At 49.9% G+C, this 19,396-nt stretch overlaps 1 protein-coding gene across 2 annotated transcripts in view; it reads right to left on the bottom strand.

Moving 5' to 3' along the window:
• Positions 1 to 9,183: 9,183 nt before the first annotated feature.
• MIER2 (MIER family member 2) overlaps positions 9,184 to 19,396 on the bottom strand; it is a 31,201-nt gene continuing 20,988 nt past the window's right edge. The window contains exons 8-14 of one of the 2 annotated variants that reach the window (XM_053581650.1): positions 15,047 to 15,198; positions 14,581 to 14,662; positions 14,399 to 14,493; positions 12,341 to 12,465; positions 12,098 to 12,186; positions 10,920 to 11,337; positions 9,184 to 10,513 (exon numbers count right to left, since the gene is read on the bottom strand). In XM_053581650.1, coding sequence (XP_053437625.1) covers positions 10,492 to 10,513; positions 10,920 to 11,337; positions 12,098 to 12,186; positions 12,341 to 12,465; positions 14,399 to 14,493; positions 14,581 to 14,662; positions 15,047 to 15,198 — 983 coding nt within the window. In that variant the 3' untranslated portion in view covers positions 9,184 to 10,491. The remainder of the gene's footprint in view (positions 10,514 to 10,919; positions 11,338 to 12,097; positions 12,187 to 12,340; positions 12,466 to 14,398; positions 14,494 to 14,580; positions 14,663 to 15,046; positions 15,199 to 19,396) is intronic. The other variant, XM_053581651.1, reaches the window with a different exon arrangement.

Raw genomic sequence — 19,396 nt, 5'->3', positions numbered from 1 at the left:
CCGCGTCGCTAAACCTCTGAAAGCAGGAAGTACCTTAAAACTGATGGGGCGCCATAGCTTAATTGCAGAGGTGCTTCTTTCCTAATACTTGTGATCCCTGGCCTTTTTTTTTTCTTTTGAGTCTCACTCTGCCTCCTCCGGTAGTGTGCTGTAGCGTCATAGCTCACAGCAACCTCAAACTCTCTGACTTAAGCGATCCTCTTGATCCAGCCTCCCAAGTAGCTCGGACTGCGGGCGCCCACCACAATGCTCAGCTAGTTTTTCTGGTTTTAGTAGAGACAGGGTATCACTGTTGCTCAGGCTGGCCTCGAACTCCTGAGCTCAGGCATGCTACCCCCTTCAGCGTCCCCAAGTGCTAGGATTACAGGCATGAGCCACCGCGCCTAGGTGATCCCTGGCTTTTTATTTGAGCCTCAAGCTGTCGCCCTGGGTGGAGGGCTGTAGCATCACAGCTCACAGCAACCTCCAACTCTTGGGCTCAAGCTATTCTCCTGCCTCCGCCTCCCAAGTAGCTGGGACTACAGTCACATGCCACAACACCCGGCTATTTTGGGGTTGCAGCCCTCATTGTTGTTTGGTGGGCTGGGCTGGATTCGAACCCACCAGCTCAGGTGTATGTGGCTGGCACCTTAGCCACTTGAGCCACTTCCCTGGCTTTTTAAATCAAATGCCTCAACACCTTGGGGTTGGCGTTAGAGTGTGTGTGTGGATGCACCATTCTTGCCTCAGCCTCCCGAGTAGCTGGGACTACAGGTGCCCGCCACAACGCCCAGCTATTTTGTTTTTTTGGTTGCAGTTCAGCCGGGCCGGGTTTGAACCCGCCACTCTCGGTATATGGGGCCGGCGCCTTACGGACTGAGCCACAGGCACCGCCCTAGATGCACCATTCTTATTGGCACACTTGCTGTCCCATTTTACAGAACACACAGAGGTGCCAAGAGGTAGGAACCTGAGAAGTATTGACAGGGTCTGGCCTCCACCCAACCAGGTCCTGGGGAGCCCTGAGGGTCAAGGGCACCTATGCTAACCCTAACCCATCTCATCCACTCAGGGAGGGGGTTCTTACACCTATCTGGGGTCCTGACACCTATCTGGGTTCTCTGGGCTGGGACTATCTGGGAGGCCCCATCTCAGGAGTCCTGCCTTAATTCTTCACACACCTTGACACTGGGTCTGTTACTCGAGGCCACACAGTAGGATGAGGCAGGGCTGAGATTGGAACCCAGGTTGCTGAGCCCCAGGGTACCCTGGACCTCCTCATCTTCACCACCACCATCAGATCCCTTCCTAACAATCCTAAAACAGAGTGCGTCTTGACCCTTTTTACAGATAGAGGAACCCAGCAGAGATCCAGAGAGGGGCATCCCAGGCAGCTAATACTGGAACTCAGAGCCCCCCAGACCTGTGTCCCTGGGATGGTCAGGCAGCTGCAGTTGGGGTGGGGATCAAGATGCCCACACAGTGGTGCTTGGTGGAGCAGTGCACAGTTTATCTGTGGCCCTTCACAGGGCAGACTGGAGATGAGGGCAGTTTTCTGTGACCAAGGTCCCTTAAGCACAGGGACAGCTTCCTTTTCACAGGCAGGTAGAGATGAGCCCCCTACCCAACACAGAAAATAACTCAGCACATCCCCAGGACGCTGGTGCTGAATTTTTGCTAACTCTGGATTTTCTGTCTGTGGTGTGCAGACAGTGTAGAGGGGCACCTCCAGCCATCCCCACACCAAACAGCATATCCAGGCAGGGTTGATGCTGTCACAGGGGTGGACTTTAAGTTACCCCCACTGCCAGTAGGCCCTGGGCTGCAGCTCCAGTCATTCACTAATTTCTCATTCATACATGCAGGCAAAGCATGTGGAATTAGGGTTGTAAGAACCCCCACCCTGCCTGGCAAAAATGCTGTATGGTACACCCAGGCATTAGCTGCTGCTACTACTGCATGTCCCCACTCAGTGCAGCCTCGAAGGCCCATCCACACTTTCTCCCAAGATGCACAGGGCACAACACTGTACTGGAGTAAGGGAATTCAAGCACCTACTGTGTGCTGGCAGGACCTGGTAAGGGAGAGGGGGTGGTATGAAGGCTATGAGGTTGGGTACTAAGTCTGGAGGGACAGAAGATGGTGGGGAGGGGGGGTTCTGTACTTCTGTACTTCCTTCTCCTCAGGATTTGGGTCAGTCCTTAAAACCCCTGGGCAGGGGCAGGATTAAAATCTGGTAGAAGCAGCAAGAATTAGGATTAGGGTTAGGATTGGGGTCAAGGCTCCTGTATGTGCTGCTGTGGTTCTGCACTCAAGGAACCCTTCAATTTTTTTTTTTTTTTGAGATAGAGTCTTACATTGTTGCCCTCGGTAGAGTGTCATGGCCTCATAGCTCACAGCAACTTCAAACTTCTGGGCTCAAGCGATTCTCTTGCCTTAGCCTCCTGAGTAGCTGGGACTACAGGCGCCCGCCACAACACCTGGCTATTTTTAGAGATGAGGTCTGGCTCAGGCTGGTCTTGAATGCATGTGCTCAGGCAATCTACCCGCCTTGGTCTCCCAGAGTGCTAGGATTACAGGCGTGAGCCACTGCACCTGGCCTTTCTTAAAATTTTTGAGAGTCTTAACTCTTTTTCCCTGGGTAGAGTGCCATGGTGTCATAGCTCACAGCAACCTCAAACTCTTGGGCTTGAGTAATCTGCTTGCCTCAGCCTCCTAAGTAGCTGGACTATAGGCCTGATCCACTATACCAAGCTAAGTTTTTCTATTTTTATTTTTTGGTGTCACAGCTCACAGCAACCTCAAACTCCTGGGCTTAAGCAATTCTCTTGCCTCAGCCTTCCAAGTAGCTGGGAATACAGGCACCCACCACAACACCCGGCTATTTTTTTGTTGCAGTTGTTGTTGTTTAGCAGGCCCGGGCCAGGTTTGAACTCACCAGCCTCAGTGTACACGGACACCAAGCATTTTAGTAGTACATTTTTAGTAGAGACAGGGGTCTTGCTCTTACTCAGGCTGGTCTTGAACCTGTGAGTTCAAACAATCCATCCACCTCAGCCTTCTAGAGTGCGGGGATTACAGGTGTAAGGAAGGCATGGCGCCCAGCCCAAGGAACTTTTTTTTTTTATTTAAAAAGCTTTACTTATTTATTCGTAGTTTTTGGCCAGGGCTGGGTTTGAACCTGCCACCTCCGGCATATGGGGCCATTGCCCTACTCCTTTGAGCCACAGGCACCACCCCCAAGGAACTTCTTGTTAGAGCCTTCACAGATGGGATCTACTGGCTTTCAGCTGCCTGTTCTTCCCTTACAGGAAGAACTTGAGGCCATTATGACTTCCAGGGGAGACAGCCTGGGCCCTGTGGTTTCTCCCTACCTACAGATGGGAAGATAGGAAGAGACCGGCCAACCCTTGGGAGCCAACTGGTTACTATACAGCAACGAAGCTCAGGGCACAGCAGGTTGCGGCTCTTGCCACTTGGCGCAGCACTGGCTATGCCACTGTGGTGCCTCATCTCAACCTGACAGGCTCCAGGTTTGTTTCCAGACAATGGTGAAGATGGAGAGCCTTGTGAAGCAGGAGAGGCTAGGCATACAGCTGCTACTCCCGCCTCTGCTTTCTGTACTTCTTTTGGGACTAAAGAGATGTGAAGTTATCTTGTCCAAGGTCAGAGGGGAGTCAACTTCTAGATTTGTGGCCTGAGGCTCTTGAGCATTACCCCCACCCTCCCTAGACCACCCCCAAGGGTCTTGGAGACCCTTCAGTGGGGCTTCAGCAACTTGTTTGCTTTTTAGTTTTGTTTTGTTTTTTGAGACATAGTCTCACTATTTCACCCTAGGTAGAGTGCCGTGGTGTCATAGCTCACAGCAACCTCCAACTCTTGGGCTTAAGAGATTCCCTTGCCTCAGCCTCCCAAGTAGCCCTTCACTGGGTCTGAAATGATGGTAGTGGGCCAGAAAAACTAAGTGGATGGTTGGAAGACATTTTGGTGTGACTCCCACTTTTTTCTATTTCTTTTTTTGTGTGTGTGTGTAGAGACAGAGTTTCACTTTATGGCCCTCGGTAGAGTGCCGTGGCCTCACACAGCTCACAGCAACCTCCAACTCCTGGGCTTAAGCAATTCTCTTGCCTCAGCCTCCCGAGTAGCTGGGACTACAGGCGCCCACCACAACGCCCAGCTATTTTTTGGTTGCAGTTTGGCCAGGGTTGTGTTTGAACCCGCCACCCTCGGTATATGGGGCTGGCGCCTTACCGACTGAGCCACAGGCGCCGTCCGACTCCCACTTTTTTTTGAGAGTCTTTGTCACCCTAAGTAGAGTGCTGAGACGTCATCATAACTTATAGAAACCTCAAACTCTCAGGCTCAAGCGATCCTCCTTCCTCAGCCTCCCAAGTATATGGGACTACAGACGCTGGCCACAACACCCGGGTAGTTTTTCTATTTTTAGTAGAGATAAGAGTCTTGCTGTGCTCAGCCTGGTCTCAAACTCCTGAGCTCAAGAGATCCTTCTGCCTCTGCCTTCCAGAGTGCTAGGCTTACAGGCTTGAGCTACTGCACCCAGACAACTCCCCAGTTTCTATGTGCCTCAGTCTTTTCATCAGCCTACAGGGCACAGAATGCTACCTACTGCCTAGGATTGTAGTGAAGATTAACCAGTTTGTGTAATGCTTGACCCAGGGCCAAACTCATTAGGAAACATCATTTAAGGGGAAGCTGAAACAGAAAATGGTAGATATAGGTACCATGACATCTTTCTGGGGTCTAAGTTAAAAAAGGCTAAAAACCATTACCTTAAAATTCAAAATCCAGCATCTGCAAATTTAGATTTCTATTCAGATTTTGCAATCCCTGGATTGCCTCTTAATTTAGGATTATACAATCACTCGGGGAGGGTGGCCTTCTGGATGTCAGCACTGAGGGTCTGGTGTCCCAGGAACCCCCTCAGCTCTGGGTGAAGTCATTTTTGCTAAAGCTCCCTCCCCATCCCCTCATGCTCCACACCTGAATTGTGTGTAAGCTGAGATCATCAGTTTCCTCCCCAGCCTGAGCTCCAGGACCACAGGGACTGGCACACAATTGGTACTCAACTCATGTTTACTGAATGAATGATGCTAGGGCCCAAGCCTGAGATCTTCAGGGATATTACAGCTCTATGGAGTTCTCCATCTGTAACAGTTTCATGGGATCACAGCAAAACAAGTAACAAACAAGCAGTGGAAGACAACAGCATGTCCTTAAGGGAGAGATGGTTACTAGGGGTTTCTTCCACAAAACGAGGGGGGAAGATGATGCAGGGCCACCTTTTGAAATACTCCCTATCACACCACTTCCTGCTTTGCAGTAGTTTCTATCCCTGTCCTCAAATCAGAATGTAGTGAAGCCAAGAATGACCTGGAAGATCTGAGATCATGTGCAGAGCTGGACATTCATGGACCCAAAGGACCTGACTCAAGAGGAAGAATAACCAGGGCAATTGTTTAGGGGCTCCTGGGAATCTTCTGAGTGCCTTTGGTGACACCACCACAGTCCTGCAACACCTTTAACATGTCTGATCCCAGGGCAGGGATCAGTTCATTTCCTCAGCGCTTTACCATGAGCAATTTTTACAGAAGTTCCCTGTGCAGGCCATGCCTTGTAGCTCTGGCATTCTACATGGGAGGCTTGGGGAAACTGTGTGTGTTGAGGACATTTGCTCAGCCACCACCCCTCGCGCACCTTGAGCAGGGCCAGGTCAGCAGCCCCCAGGTACTGAACTCTGCTTCCAGGGCAGGTGGGCTCAGGAGTGCCCTCTGCTGGGCACACAGGCAAACCAGCTTCAATATCCTCTTTTAAACAGCCCAAGAGGGTTGCCAGTTGCTTCAAATAAAAACACAGGCTACCTTTGCTGAGTCCTGATGCTTATGCAAAATAAATAAATAAATAGAAAATACAGGGCACCCAATTAAATTTGAATCCTAGAAAAGCAACAAACCATATTGCATGGAATGTACTTACGCTTTAAACATGTTTGTCTGTAATTCAAATCTAACTGAGTGTCCTGTGTTTCACCTACAAACCAGGAAAACAAAGACAACAAGGAAAAGATGGACAGGCAGAACAATGGGGTCAGGCTAGTGGCCCAACAGTCACATTCCAGAGCCCTTCCATTTTCCATAAGGTCCCCTGGAGAGGCTGAGACTGAGGACACTGGCCTTCAGGACTGCCAGCTGTGGCAACTCCCCCCATCCCCAACACACACACACACACACGGAAACTGCCTTAGGATGTCCAGTGACAACTCCCCCCATCCCCAACACACACACACACACACACACGGAAACTGCCTTAGGATGTCCAGTGGCAACTCCCCCCATCCCCAACACACACACACACACACACACGGAAACTGCCTTAGGATGTCCAGTGGCAACTCCCCCCATCCCCAACACACACACAGACACACAGAAACTGCCTTAGGATGTCCAGTCTCCAGATAAACCACAGCTGAGGCCTGGTGCTCTCAGAAACCAGGACTGGAATTGGCTTTGCTTCCTGGCACCCAATTGACTCTTTCCAACAGATTTCCACATTTGGTTAGAATGCAGTTCACAAAAGATCTTCATCCCACTGTAAAGAGAAAACATTAGACTAACACAAACCAAAAAGCACAACTTTTCTTTATGGTCATGAAAGAGTTGAGGACAGTAAGTCTGTTCCAGAAAGGGATGAGTTCTTCCAGGATCAGCTAAGACCAGTGTCCAGTGTTGGTCCTGGGAGGCCTGGTGTGTCTGACACAGCTAGTAGAGTCCACACACAGAGACAGTGCTGCTGGCAGGAAGTGCCTAACTCCACTACCCAACAACTCAACCAGAGGTGAACCTACGGTCAAAAGGCAGCAACCCAAGCCAGCCCAAGTCCTTGGGCCCAAGGAAATTGGCATATCAACCCAGCTGGCAAGAGCAAGCCCTTCCTGGGGCAAAACAGTATCTACTTGACTCTTTCACTGTCTTTTTATACACAATGTCTAGAATACAATCAGAAACACAAGACACCACTGTCAAGAAAAGAATATATAGCAATGGTTTCTCCCAACTCCATCCTATCCTAAATATCCCAACAAAATAAATCTCCCTAAAGCAAACTGCACCACCTCAGAAACTACTGTTACCCACTACCTCCCCAAATGTTCAATTCCTTAAACTACAAGGGGAGGTGCTCCACCATCTGGCCCTACACTACCCTTCTGAGTTGGTGCTTACTCACACAAATGTGTTATCCTGTCTCAAGAAGCCGCCGTCCCTCCTGGCCCACATACACTTTGCTCTTGCTGTTTCATTTACCCAGAATGCTAGTTTTCTACCCGTACAAGGGCTGTTCTGGTGCTGACAGTGAACAAGTGATCCAAGCTGGGACAACCAGAAAACTTCTACCTGCTCAACTACTGATTCCATTATGGTGATGTCACCTAAGAATGCATCTTACCAGCAAGTTTTGATGTTATCTGCTGGGCAAGACACTCCTCACAGGAAGTGTGTCTGGAACTCCTAGAGGCCATCTCAGTGACCACAAAGTGAATAAGAAGCAGCAAAACAATGATGATGATGATGTTCAACCCCTGAAATCTGCTCCTGAAGCCCCTGACACCTCCACACTGTCCCAAGGGGATAATAACCTCTACCACCACATCAAGACAAATACTCTCAGAACAGAAAATGGCAGGAAAATGGGTCTGGTTACAAGAAGCTTATGTGAAGCATGGTGAGCAGCAGGCCTGGTCAGAGGGAAGCCTGACAGGACATTTGTCTAAATCAATACTAGATGACTGGTTTAAAAAATTATATACAGGCTGGGCACTGATGGCTTATGCCTGTACCCCTAGCACTCTAAGAGGCCAAGGAGGAAGGATTACTTGAGGTCAGAAGTTTGAGTCTAGCCTGAACAATACTAACATCCCATCTCTACTAAAAATTAGGTGGGTGTCATGGTGGGTTCACAGCAACCTCAACTCCTGGGCTCAAGCAATCCTCTTGCCTTAGCCTCCCAAGTATATGGGACTACAGGCCCCTGCCACAATGCTGGGCTAATTTTTCAATTTTTAGTAGAGAAGGGGCTCCTTGCTCATGCTGGTCTTGAACTCCTGAGGTTAAGTGATCATCCTGTCTTGGTGTCCCAAGAATGCTAGGATTACAGGCGTGAGCCACTGCACAAGGCCAAAAAATATACATCTTTATGTATTTATTTTTTTGCAGTTTTTGGCCAGGGCCCGGTTTGAACCCACCACCTCCAGTATCCTACTCCTTGAGCCACAGGCACCACCCCAAAACATACATCTTTAAAAAGCTATGGAAAGTCACAAGATACCACCACATACCCATTTCAAAGGCCAAATTGCAAAACAATGACACTACCAAATGCTGGTAAAAATGTGGAGCAACAGGAACTCTCATTCACTGCTGGTGGGTTACACCGCCACTTTGGGAGATAGCTTGGCAGTTTCTCAATAAACATACTCTTACCATATGGTCTAGCAACTGTATTCCTTGGAGTTTATCCAAATGTGTTGAAAACATATGTCCAAACACAAACTTGTACATGTACTTTACAGTAGCTTTATTCGTAACTGCCAAGACTTGGAAACAACTGATGTCCTTCAGTAGGTAAGTGGATAAATACACTGATGTATCCAAGGGAGTGTTACTCAGTGAGAAAACAGATGAGCTACTAAGCCATGAAAAGACACGTACATGAAAGAAACCAATCTCAAAAGACTACATACCATATGCACACATCAAGGCACATCCTCACCAAACTCTCAAACCCAGCAATACAGAGAAAAATCTTAAAGCAGTTAGGGAAAAAAAATCAAGAGAAAACTTCCTGTTGGGAGCAGTGCAAACTAGAAGACAAGTCCCGAAGGAAAATGTAAACAAGATCCGAGTTCCGGGAGGTCCTCCATCTCTCACACCTAGTGCATGAATGCTCCCTGGCCTACTCTCCTTCTGCCCCAGTGGGGCTGTCACCTTCCAGCTATAGGGCCGCCACAGGAAGCCAGGAACCCACAGGTATCTAGTGGCCTCCACACCAGGAGTGAAGCTCAGCCTCCTTGCTTGCTGTCCCTGAGCCTACCCAGTCCCCATGCTCTATGCCCTCAGCCCCCTCCTGGAGACGTGGAACCCCTTCCCATCTCTGCCTGGGCTCTTTACCAGCCCATTTTCCTTCAGGTTCTGGCTCAAATGTCACTTCCAGGAAGCTGCCTGACCATCTCTGCCCAGATGTAGTCCCTACCTATACCTCATCATTACAGCTAAGGTTTCTTCATTGATGTGGACAGCATCCAACCTGCCATGTTGTCTCCCCACCAGACCGCCTGCCTGTCGGTCATAATTCATCCTGGATCCCCAGGCAGGTCCAGGGTCGACTGGAGACAACGATGAGGACTGACCTGCAACTCCCAGTCCCCTCCTAATCCAGCACGAGGCACCCCTGGGCTTCAAATCAAGTTTAATAAATAAAACAGCAAGAGGGGTTCAAGGCAGTTATCACTTCACAGTGTGGTCCTTGGTGGGGGTGAGGGATGGTCGAGTCCAATTCTAAAAGGGCTCGAGCAAAACAACACTCTGGATGATGCAGGACAGGGCGAGCTGCCCTGCCCCTGAGGACCTCACTCCAACTTGTAAACAGAAATATAAATAAAACAAAGGAGGCGGGGAAGAGGAGGACAAGGACCCCAAACCACCTTGCCGGGAAGCTTCCAACAGAAAGACCTACAAGGTCAGGGGAACGGGCTAGAGTCCGACCCCTTGGCGTCACTTCGGAAGGCTCCCTGCCTTGGTGCCAGGAGAAGGGCAGCAGGGGTACAGGTGACCTGTCTCCTCAACCCACACCCAGGGTTGCTGAGGGGCCCCCAGCCCAACTGTGATCAAGGACCAGGGGTGGAGAAAGGGAGGAGGCAGGTGGGGTGTAAAGTGCGGCTTTTCCTGAAGTGGAGACAACAGGGGCAAGGGGTGGGGCCAGGTGGGGGCGGACAGCGAGGTATATGGCTCTGTGCCCCTGGGATTTGGCACTGAGTAGCAGCTGCCCACCGATCCCCAGGGCTGGGGTAGCCCAGTGGCCCGGCCGGGTTGGGGAGACAGAGCAAGCAGGGCTGAGGGTGCCCCGGGCGGAGGCTGCTGGTGAGGGCAGTGCGTCCTGCCGTCTCCCCTTTGTCTCTGCTGGCTGGACAGGCCCAGGCAGTATCTCTGCCCTACATCCAAAGGCCAGGCCCTCTCCAAACCTGCTGCCAGGGGGGGTCCCGCCAGATGGCAGTGCCAGGCGCTGATGGGAGGGGGCCCGCATGGCCCGGGGTCCAGTCTGTGTGGAGAGGGGCAAGGGCCTAAGACCTGGCCACCTCACCCTGGTCCTGACATGTTCTGAAGCAGAGAAGGCGCTGCCCTGGGGCCTGAGGGAGGAAGGGGTCAGGAAGACTGACAGAAGCTGGCCCAGTGGCAGCGCCAAGTCCAGTCCGGGCCACACACATCCACTCGTGGCCAGGAATCAACAGGTCATCACATTACAACTGCAGGGAAGAGACCAGAAGGACCAGAGAGGTCAGTGTAGCTCCTACTCACACCAGGCCCAGCCTCTCCTCCCCAAAGACAGCCTATGTTTTTTTTTTTTTTTTTGGCCAGGGCTGGGTTTGAACCCGCCACCTCCGGCATATGGGACCGGCACCCTACTCCTTAAGCCACAGGCGCCGCCTGACAGCCTATGTTTTGTCTGCCGTCAGAACAGACCAGGGCAGCAGTGCCTAGGGAGCCCAGCCCTTGCACCCACTGTGCCCTCTGGATTCTGAACCACATATATAAAATTACAAGTAGAGAATAAAACTAAAGAAACAGCTTGCTCCATGTGGCCACACCATTCCGGGACAAACTCCCCTGCTCCCTCAGTTCAGCCTGGTCCAGGCTGGGGGCGATACTCACTGTGACAGGGGTTCTGTGTGCAGCCCAGAGGCAGGGCACGCTGAGTGGGCAGCCAGGAAGGGGTTCACATCCCCAATCCCGATGAGTCCAAACTCGGTGACTGACAAGGCCACCTGTGCAGGAGCCACAGCCTCATCGGGGTCCCCGCTCAGATCCACACGGCTAGAGATAAGGGGCAGTTCTTCGGGCAGGTTGAAGTCCACAGCCAGTCTTGGGCTGACCTCTGGCTCTGGAGTGGCAGTGGCTGACGGGTATGAAGCTGGGTCAGCCAGGGCTGGGGGCCGCCTGGGCAGGGGCACAGCAGGGGGTTCATCCAGCTGCTGGAATGGGCAGGGCCCTGGCTCTGAGGACAGGAGGCCATCAGCACCTGCATCAGGCTCACCAAGACCACCGGCTGTGCCATCCACATTCAGTGGCTCTGTGGGGGGGCAGAGCAGAGTTGAGAGCCAGGCTGTCCACAGGTGCCAGGCCCCCCACATCCTACTGAAGGTATAAAGGGTCCCACAGAGGACGCACCTCTCTTAGAATCATATGTGCACTCCAGGTTGTGACCCATGCAGGGCTTCTGCCTAACACGTTATGCCTAAGGACCTCTCCTCAAGACAAAGTGCCCTTACAGATACACAAAATACAAACAAGCACAAAAGAAGCCCATTATCCTGAAACCAGCAGATGCCCAGGTTAGCAGCCCCAGCTTCGGAAGGTCATAAAAATCAATTGAACTGTTCACAACCCACATCTTTAAAAGTAGAACAGAATATAACTGATAGAGATTTTTTTAAATGCTCAAGGCGCTGCAAGGTAAGGGCAAATGGGGGATTCTGTGGACATTTGGTTCCAACACGCAGCACACAGGTGCCTTATGTGCAAATGTAGGAACTAGGTAGTCATGGAAAGCTCTGGGAAAAACAGGAGACCTGTTAGGATCTGCAAACAGGTGTCCCTTCCTAGACTTGACTCCCTAAACAGACAGACATGTTTTCCTCTGCAGGTCATCTTCAAAAACTGAGCATGCACCTGAGCCCAGGATGCTAGGCAAAGCTCAGAGATGTTCCCATCCTGCCTGATGCCTGGGACTAAACACCCTCACCAGGGCAGGCCAACCCTCCACGGAGTGAGCCCTTAAGAGAAGCTCCTGTCCTCACAGCTCCTGGACTATCTGCTGCCCCACACCTTACCTGTGCACAGGCCTGTCAGGGTGTCATGCTCAGGGCGTGAGCGGCCAGGGCCATCAGGGTCGCTGCTTTCCAGGTCCTGGTCAGTGTCCCTGTGAGGAGAGGGTCCCATGAGACAGGGCAGCAGGGAGGTGAATACCCTACCCGGGAGACCGCCCAGGTTGCCCCACCATGCCCACCCCCCGGGCTGCGGGAATGAGGGGGCAGCCGCCGCATCGTTACTGCTGAAAGCAGCGCTGCACGCACGTGGTTCCGGACGGGACGTACTTCCTCCGGCCCAGTCGTGTCTGCTGGGCGAAGTAGTCGTAGCGCTCCGACTTCTTCCACAAGTAGTAGTACTCCACACATTCACCCACGGACCGCGTACGCACCTGTGAGTACAGGCTGAAGGTCATCGTGGCTGAACGTCATCTTCCTTCAACCAGAGTCCCCTTCTGGAGCGGGAGCCCCATCTTCCTTTTGCAGCAGCAACACCACAAATGAATCTTCCAGGATCCCCGTCCAGTGACTGCCTCCTGCACCCTAGACTGTAGGCTCCCAGGATGGTTTTGCCTACTTGCCTGCTCCCCACAGACCGAGGCTGGGGTGGGAACAAGGACCTGAGGCTTATGGATAGAGCCCTGCCCAGGGAGCCTGCTCTCCTGCTGAACACATTGCTCTGATGTTTTTTTGTGAAAATTTCCTGAATCTACACAAGACCCCATCTAAGGATACACACAGGTTCTGTGAACCCCAGACTCAAAGCCATATTTATGTATCACATACACACAAAGCTAGTGCATGTTCACTCTCAGTGCATCCGACATGGAGATACCTCCTATGCCATCTGGGGTGTGCAGGGCAGCCCAGAGTGCTCAGATGAACCTTCACTCAGGGGGCTCCTGCCACAGCAAGCTTGGGCTGACACACAGCTGGCAAGAGCAGAAAAGATTTGGGATAACAAACCTGCTACCAACCAGAATGAGGGATGCTGACACCAGAGCATCCATGCAAAGTTCCGTCTGGCTTAGCCAGCCCCGCCTGGGAGGAAGACTGAGGCCACCTCTCTGGAGGGCAAACTTCAAATGTATGTGACGAGCAAGGCTTTTCTGTAATGGGCCAGGCTTTGTGGGCCACACAGTCCCCTGTCAATATGTGAGTAGGTGTGCCAGTCAACACATCCTGTTATGGATGCAGCCTGGTGAGTTGCTCGGAAGTACTTTGCTGAAGTCTAACAAGAGGATCAACCATTGCTTAGCACAGGTGCTCAGCTGAGCAACCCCTGTCCCCTACAACCAGGCCCAGGCAGGCAACTCCACACTCTAGCCCTTCTACTAAGAGTGGAAGAAACGTGGTCCCATGGAGCATGGCTCTAGGACACCAGGCTATCGCAATGAGAATGCAGCAGTCTGTGAGCTGAGAGGACAAGAAAGCTACACAGATGGGGTGGGGGGAGGCAAGGAGGCTGTGGTCAGAGCCCCAGGAAGGCATTTAGAGAGAGATGTCCGGGGCTGCTGCAGAGGGGCCATGACACTGCCAAGAGGTTGTCACTCAAGAAGCCAAAGGGCAGAAGGTATTTCTGCATAACATGTCTAGGGAAGGCCAGAAGGACCCAGCACGCAGCAACACCTGTCTGTCATGAGGGTCCTTGGAAGAGGGAACCAGATCTGAGTTCTTGGTCCCCAGGGCATCAGGCAGAAGTGGGGTCCAGACTGAGGGGTTGGTACTGGGCTCTGCTGAGGACATGGAAAAAACAACACAATTCCCATGCCCTGAGGCAGAGCATGAGACAGCAAAGACTCCTAGAATTAACCTTTGGGCTCGACACCTATACACTGGAGCCGGCGGGTGTGACTCTAATCCAGGCCTGTCAAACAATAATGACAATTACAACCAAAAAATAGCCAGGCATTGTGGTGGGCACCTGTAGTCCCAGGTACTTGGGAGGCTGAGGCAAGAGAATTGCTTAAGCCCAAGAGTTTGAGGTTGCTGTGAGCTGTGATGCCATGGCACTGTACCCAGGGCAACATAGTGAGACTCTGTCTCAATAAAAAAACAAAACAGAATTCACCTTTGGCAAATTCTTTCCCCAAACTGAAGAATTTTGGTAACTGGTAGGGGCCCAGAAAACTCGGCAAAGACCTCAGCAAGGGACTGATGGACACATGGCAAGGCACAGAGATGCAGGGGCTCCAGGCCTGGAAGCTGTGAGCCTGCTGCACCCCTTACCTGCACTAGGAACACAAGGTAAGGATACCTGGGCCTCTCCCCAGATCAAGGAGGCCCTGGTACAGCCTGGCCAGAGGGGAGCAACAGCACCCTCACCTTGTTCGCCTGGATCAGGTGGAAGTTCTTCCCATGCACACGGAAGCCATGCTCGAAGTTCCTGCACTCTTCTTCACTCCAGGCACACAGCCCGTCTATAAACAGGGAGGTGGTGTGGTCAGGTCAGGTCAGCTGTGCCTGGCATAGGGCAACACTGGAGGGGAACTTGGGCTGTGGCTTACCTCTGACCACCTTCACATTGAACCGCAGCCTTCGCAGGGCCTCCTCCACATTGAAGTTGCACTTTACCAGCTCATACAATGCCTAGGAGAAAAACATAGTGATTCTTCCCTCATCACCCCAGGACCCAACAACAAGTATCTATACCATCATCCCGGGAGTGAAACAAGGGCATCCACACCACCATCCCAGAGGCAATACAGGGCATTTACATCATCATGCCAGGAGTGAAATCAGGGGTGTCTACACCACATCGCAGGAGTGATACAACACTATGCTGGGAGTGACATCAGGGAGCATCTACATCTGCTCTCCATGGATCTGAGTCTTGCTCATGCTGTGCAGACATCCCCCTCCCTGCTACCTGGCCTGTCCCTCCCCTTATTCAGCCCTGCCTGGCCCCTGGAGGCAGCGGTAGTGTTTCCCCTGGCTAAGGGCCTATAGCCCCAGTGTCCAGCGCAGCCGCACCTGCTCGCTGTCCTTCACCGTTTCTCCCTCTGGGAGCTGGGACCCAGCCACCTCATGCCACCTCCGCTTCACTGCTCTGTACAGGAACTCCTCCACTTCCCTCTCAGGGAGGATGCTGGGGTCCCAGAGCAGCTGGTCTTCATTCTCATAGACTGCACAAGAAGAGGGCAAGGGTCACGTCCTGTCCTGGGTGTTCATTCTGCACTCAGGATGAACAGGGCAGGCTATCTCAGCAACTCCAGACGAGGACAGGTGCTACTATACTTCCCCTTCTCCTGCAGCCAGAGTCTACCATCCCCGAATCCTCTTGCACTTGATACAGCTGAACTCAATTCAATGGAACAAGGGAGGCTCTGGGTACCCAAAAAAGGGCCTTGAGGCCAGATGTGGGCAACTAGTAGAAGTATCTGACAAGCAATCTAGCTAAGGGCAGTCATTCCCATGGGCACTGGCATCCTAGTCACAGGCTCTCAGGAGCCTGAGTAAGAGTATGTATTGTCAGAGGGAAGACATCCTGCCCACATCCTGCCCACAGTGGCTGGTGAGGCAGAAGATGCCCCAAGAGAAGGAGGAAAAGAAGCGAACTGGATGCAGCACAGGGAGGGGGCAGCCTCCAGCTGGGAGAAAAAGACAAAAAAATTTTAAAGAAAGAAGCAAAACTACTGTTAACAAAAGAAATGATTGTGTACATAAAAAAAAAACTACAAACTAGATTAGTTCAGCAAAGTCACTAAGTATAAGATCAACTAAAATAATAAATTGCATTTCTACTAACACAAAGTAGAAAATTAAGTGGGTTTTCTTGTTTTTATTTTGTTTTCTTCTTTTTTCTTTTTTTGGTTTGAGACAGAGTCTCACTTTGCCACTCTGGGTAGAGTGCTGTAGTGTCATAGCTCATAGCAACTTCAAATTCTTGGGTTCAGGCAATCTCTTCCTTTAGCCTCCCAAGTACCTGGGACTACAGGCACCCACCACCACACCAACTATGTTTTTTTAGAGATGGGGTGACACTCTTGCTCAGGCTGGTCTCAAAACTCCTGAGCTCAGGCAATCCACCCACCTTGGCACGCCTGGCCTTGCTTTTGTCTTTTTGAAACGAAGTCTTACCCTGTTGCCTAGGCCAGAGTGCCATGGCCTCAGCCTAGCTCTCAGAAACCTCAAACTCCTAGGCTCAAGTAATCTTGCTTCAGCCTCCCCAGTAGCTGGGACTTCCAGACATGTGCCACCAAACCTGGCTAATTTTTCAATTTTCACTAGAGATAAGAGTCTCCCTCTTATTCAGGCTGGTCTCAAAATCCTGAGCTCAAGTGATTCTTCTGCCTCAGCCTCCCCCAAGTGTTAGGACTACAGGTGTGAGCCACTGGACCTGGCCAAAAATGAAATTAAAAAAAAAAAAAAAAATTCTAGCACTCTGGGAGGCCAAGACAGAAGGATTGCTTAAGCTCAAGAGTTTGAGACCTACTTGAACAAAACTGAGACACCCATATCTACTAAAAATAGAAAAATTAGCTGGACGTCACAGTGGGCACCTATAATACCAGCAACTCAGGAGGCTGAGACAGGAGGATTACTTGAACCCAGGAGTTTAAGGTTGCTGTGAGCTAGTCTGATGCCACAGCACTCTAGCCCAGGTGACAGAGTAAGACTCTGTCTCAAGAAAAAAAAAAAAATCCTTTATAACAGTACCAATAAGTAAGTCTAATGAAATGGACAAGATTGCTACACTGAAAATGATAAAACATTGCTAAAATTCAAGAAATTAAAAAGTTCCGTTTACATACTATATAATACTAAAAGTTTAGGATCTTAACAGAGAGATAAACCATTCTCATGGACTGGAAGTACCGATATTGTTAATATATCAATTCTCCCCCACTTAATCTAAAAATTCAATGTAAAACTAATTAAAATCTTAGCAGGTTTTGTGAGGCAACTGACAACCTAACCTTAAAACTTATAAAAATATACAAGGAAAACTTATAAAGTTGGAGGACTTGTACCACTTCAGACTTACTTTAAAGCTGTAATAACTGAGACAGTATATTGAAGACTTAGGGTAGGAAACAGGAGGCACAAAAGAAACACACATTACAGGTACCTGATTTAACACAAAGGCACCACTGCAATTTAGCAGGAGAGAAAATGGCCTTTTCAACATACGGTTCTGGAGCAAGTGTGTATCTATCCAGATGGGGGGGAAAAAAGAACCTTGACCTGTACTTCATGGCATACACTAAAAATTAAATGGAGTTGGAACACAGCCTTAAATGTGCAAGGGAAAACACCCTTAGAAGAATCATAGAAGAATACTTTTAAGACTTTAGGTGTAAGCAAAGACTCTGTACATAAACACATCATCATTAAAATAAAGGTTAATAAGTGGAACTTTATTAAGATTAAAGACATTATCGAATGAATCAAAGGCAAGCCACAAAATGGAAGAAAACACTGGCAGTACAAATAGCCAACAAATGACTTGTGTCCATAACATATAAACAACTCCTACAAATCAGAAAGAGAAACACAACCCAAGTTAAAAACAGGGAAAAGCAGGCATCTCATAAGAGAACATCTAAAAGGCCAATAAATATACAAAAAGGTGCTTGATGCTTTATTACTCACAGGGAAATGCAAATCAACACCACAAGGAGACAGCAGTACACATTCACCAGAAGGACTAAAATTAACAAGGACTCGGCACCCGTAGCACAGCGGTTACAGCGCCAGTTGCATACACCGAGGGTGGTGGGTTCGAACCTGGCCCAGGCCAGATAAGCAACTGCAACAAAAAAATAGCTGGGCATTGTGGCGGGCGCCTATAGTCCCAGCTACTTGGGAGGCTGTCAAGAGAATCACTTAAGCCCAAGAGTTTGAGGTTGCTGTGAGCTGTGACGACACAGCACTCTATTGAGGGCGACATAGTGAGACTCTGTCTCAAAAAAAAAAAATAAAAATTTAGGCACCTGTGGCTCAAGGAGTAGGGTGCTGGCCCAATATGCCGTGGGTAGTTGGCTGGTTTTAGCCCAGCCCCGGCCAAAAACCGCAATAAATAAATAAATAAATAAAAATTTAAATAAAATTAACAAGGCAGAGGGCACTGATGACTAGGATAGCCATGGTGGACAGGGCTACCCTAGTGGTACACACACGATGGCAGCTGTTGCCAGTGGAGCTCCCCAGGTATATGCCCCAGGTCCAGGCAGAGATGCCGTCGTGCCTGCAGCCACAAGGCCAGGAATATAACCACACCCTCAGTGTGCCTTTCCTGACCCCCTTTGGAAGCAGAAATCACCCATGGGTCTCTGGCTCCAGATGCTGACTCCCACCTACGGGCAGTTGGGAAGGGTCATACAGTGAGTGGCAGTCTCGTGACTCTCTACTGGAAGGTTAAAAGACTCTTGCCTGCTATGAATTTCCATCATCAACTTTCTTGACCAGCTTTCCCTTCCAGTGCAGACTATGTACAGCTATTTGGGCCCATTTCCTGCTAAGCCCAGGCTGGGAAAAGGAGACGAGGTCTGACGTTGTGTCTCTCAAAGAGCATCCTTCCTTAGTGCAGTGATTATCACAGTACTTGCTACTTTAGTGTGGCGGCCTGTATTGGCTCTTGGGTGCTTAGGGTCCACTTGCTTTGTTTAGCGCTTACATGTTTGTTATTACAGAAAATATTCCAAGTCCTAGTTTATTTTCAGCTGCAGAACCTTCAAATATTCTTGCCATTGCCCTTGGATTACAGGGAAGGTTCTGGGATTCAGATATACAAATAGTACAAGGTAACTGAGGATGATATAGGAAATGGAAGAAAATGAGAATCTGTTACGTCCTATCATTCAGCATTAACTACTATCAACATTTTGAAATATTTCCAGTGTTACAGTGGTACTTATAAAATCAATGTTTAAGAGCAATATATAATGTATAATTTTTGCTAGTTTAGAATTAAATTTCTTCCTGAGTTTTAAAATCTAACATGAACTTCCCTCTTTCTAAAAATTCTTCAGAAACATAAATGGGTACACAAAAAATGCATTATAACAGGATCACTGAATATCTACATTGTTTCTGTTTTTTTTTTTTTCCTGTTACAGATATTGATTCAATGGAATTCTTTTTATTTATTTATTTTTGAGACACAGTCTCATTTTGTCGCCCTCAGTAAACTGCCATGGCATCACAGGTCACACCAACCTCAAACTCTTGGGCTCAAGTGAGTCTCTTGCTTCAGCCTCCCAAGTAGCTGGGACTACAGGCTATTTTTAGAGACAGCCTCTGTCTCAGGCTGGTCTCAAACCCATGAGCTCAGGCAATCCACCCACCTTGGCCTCCCAGAGTGCTAGATTACAGGTGTGA

The sequence above is a fragment of the Nycticebus coucang genome, chromosome 2 (assembly GCF_027406575.1).
Source record: "Nycticebus coucang isolate mNycCou1 chromosome 2, mNycCou1.pri, whole genome shotgun sequence".
In the NCBI taxonomy this organism is placed as follows: Eukaryota; Metazoa; Chordata; class Mammalia; order Primates; family Lorisidae; genus Nycticebus; species Nycticebus coucang.
This window is presented reverse-complemented; position numbering and strand designations above follow the sequence as displayed.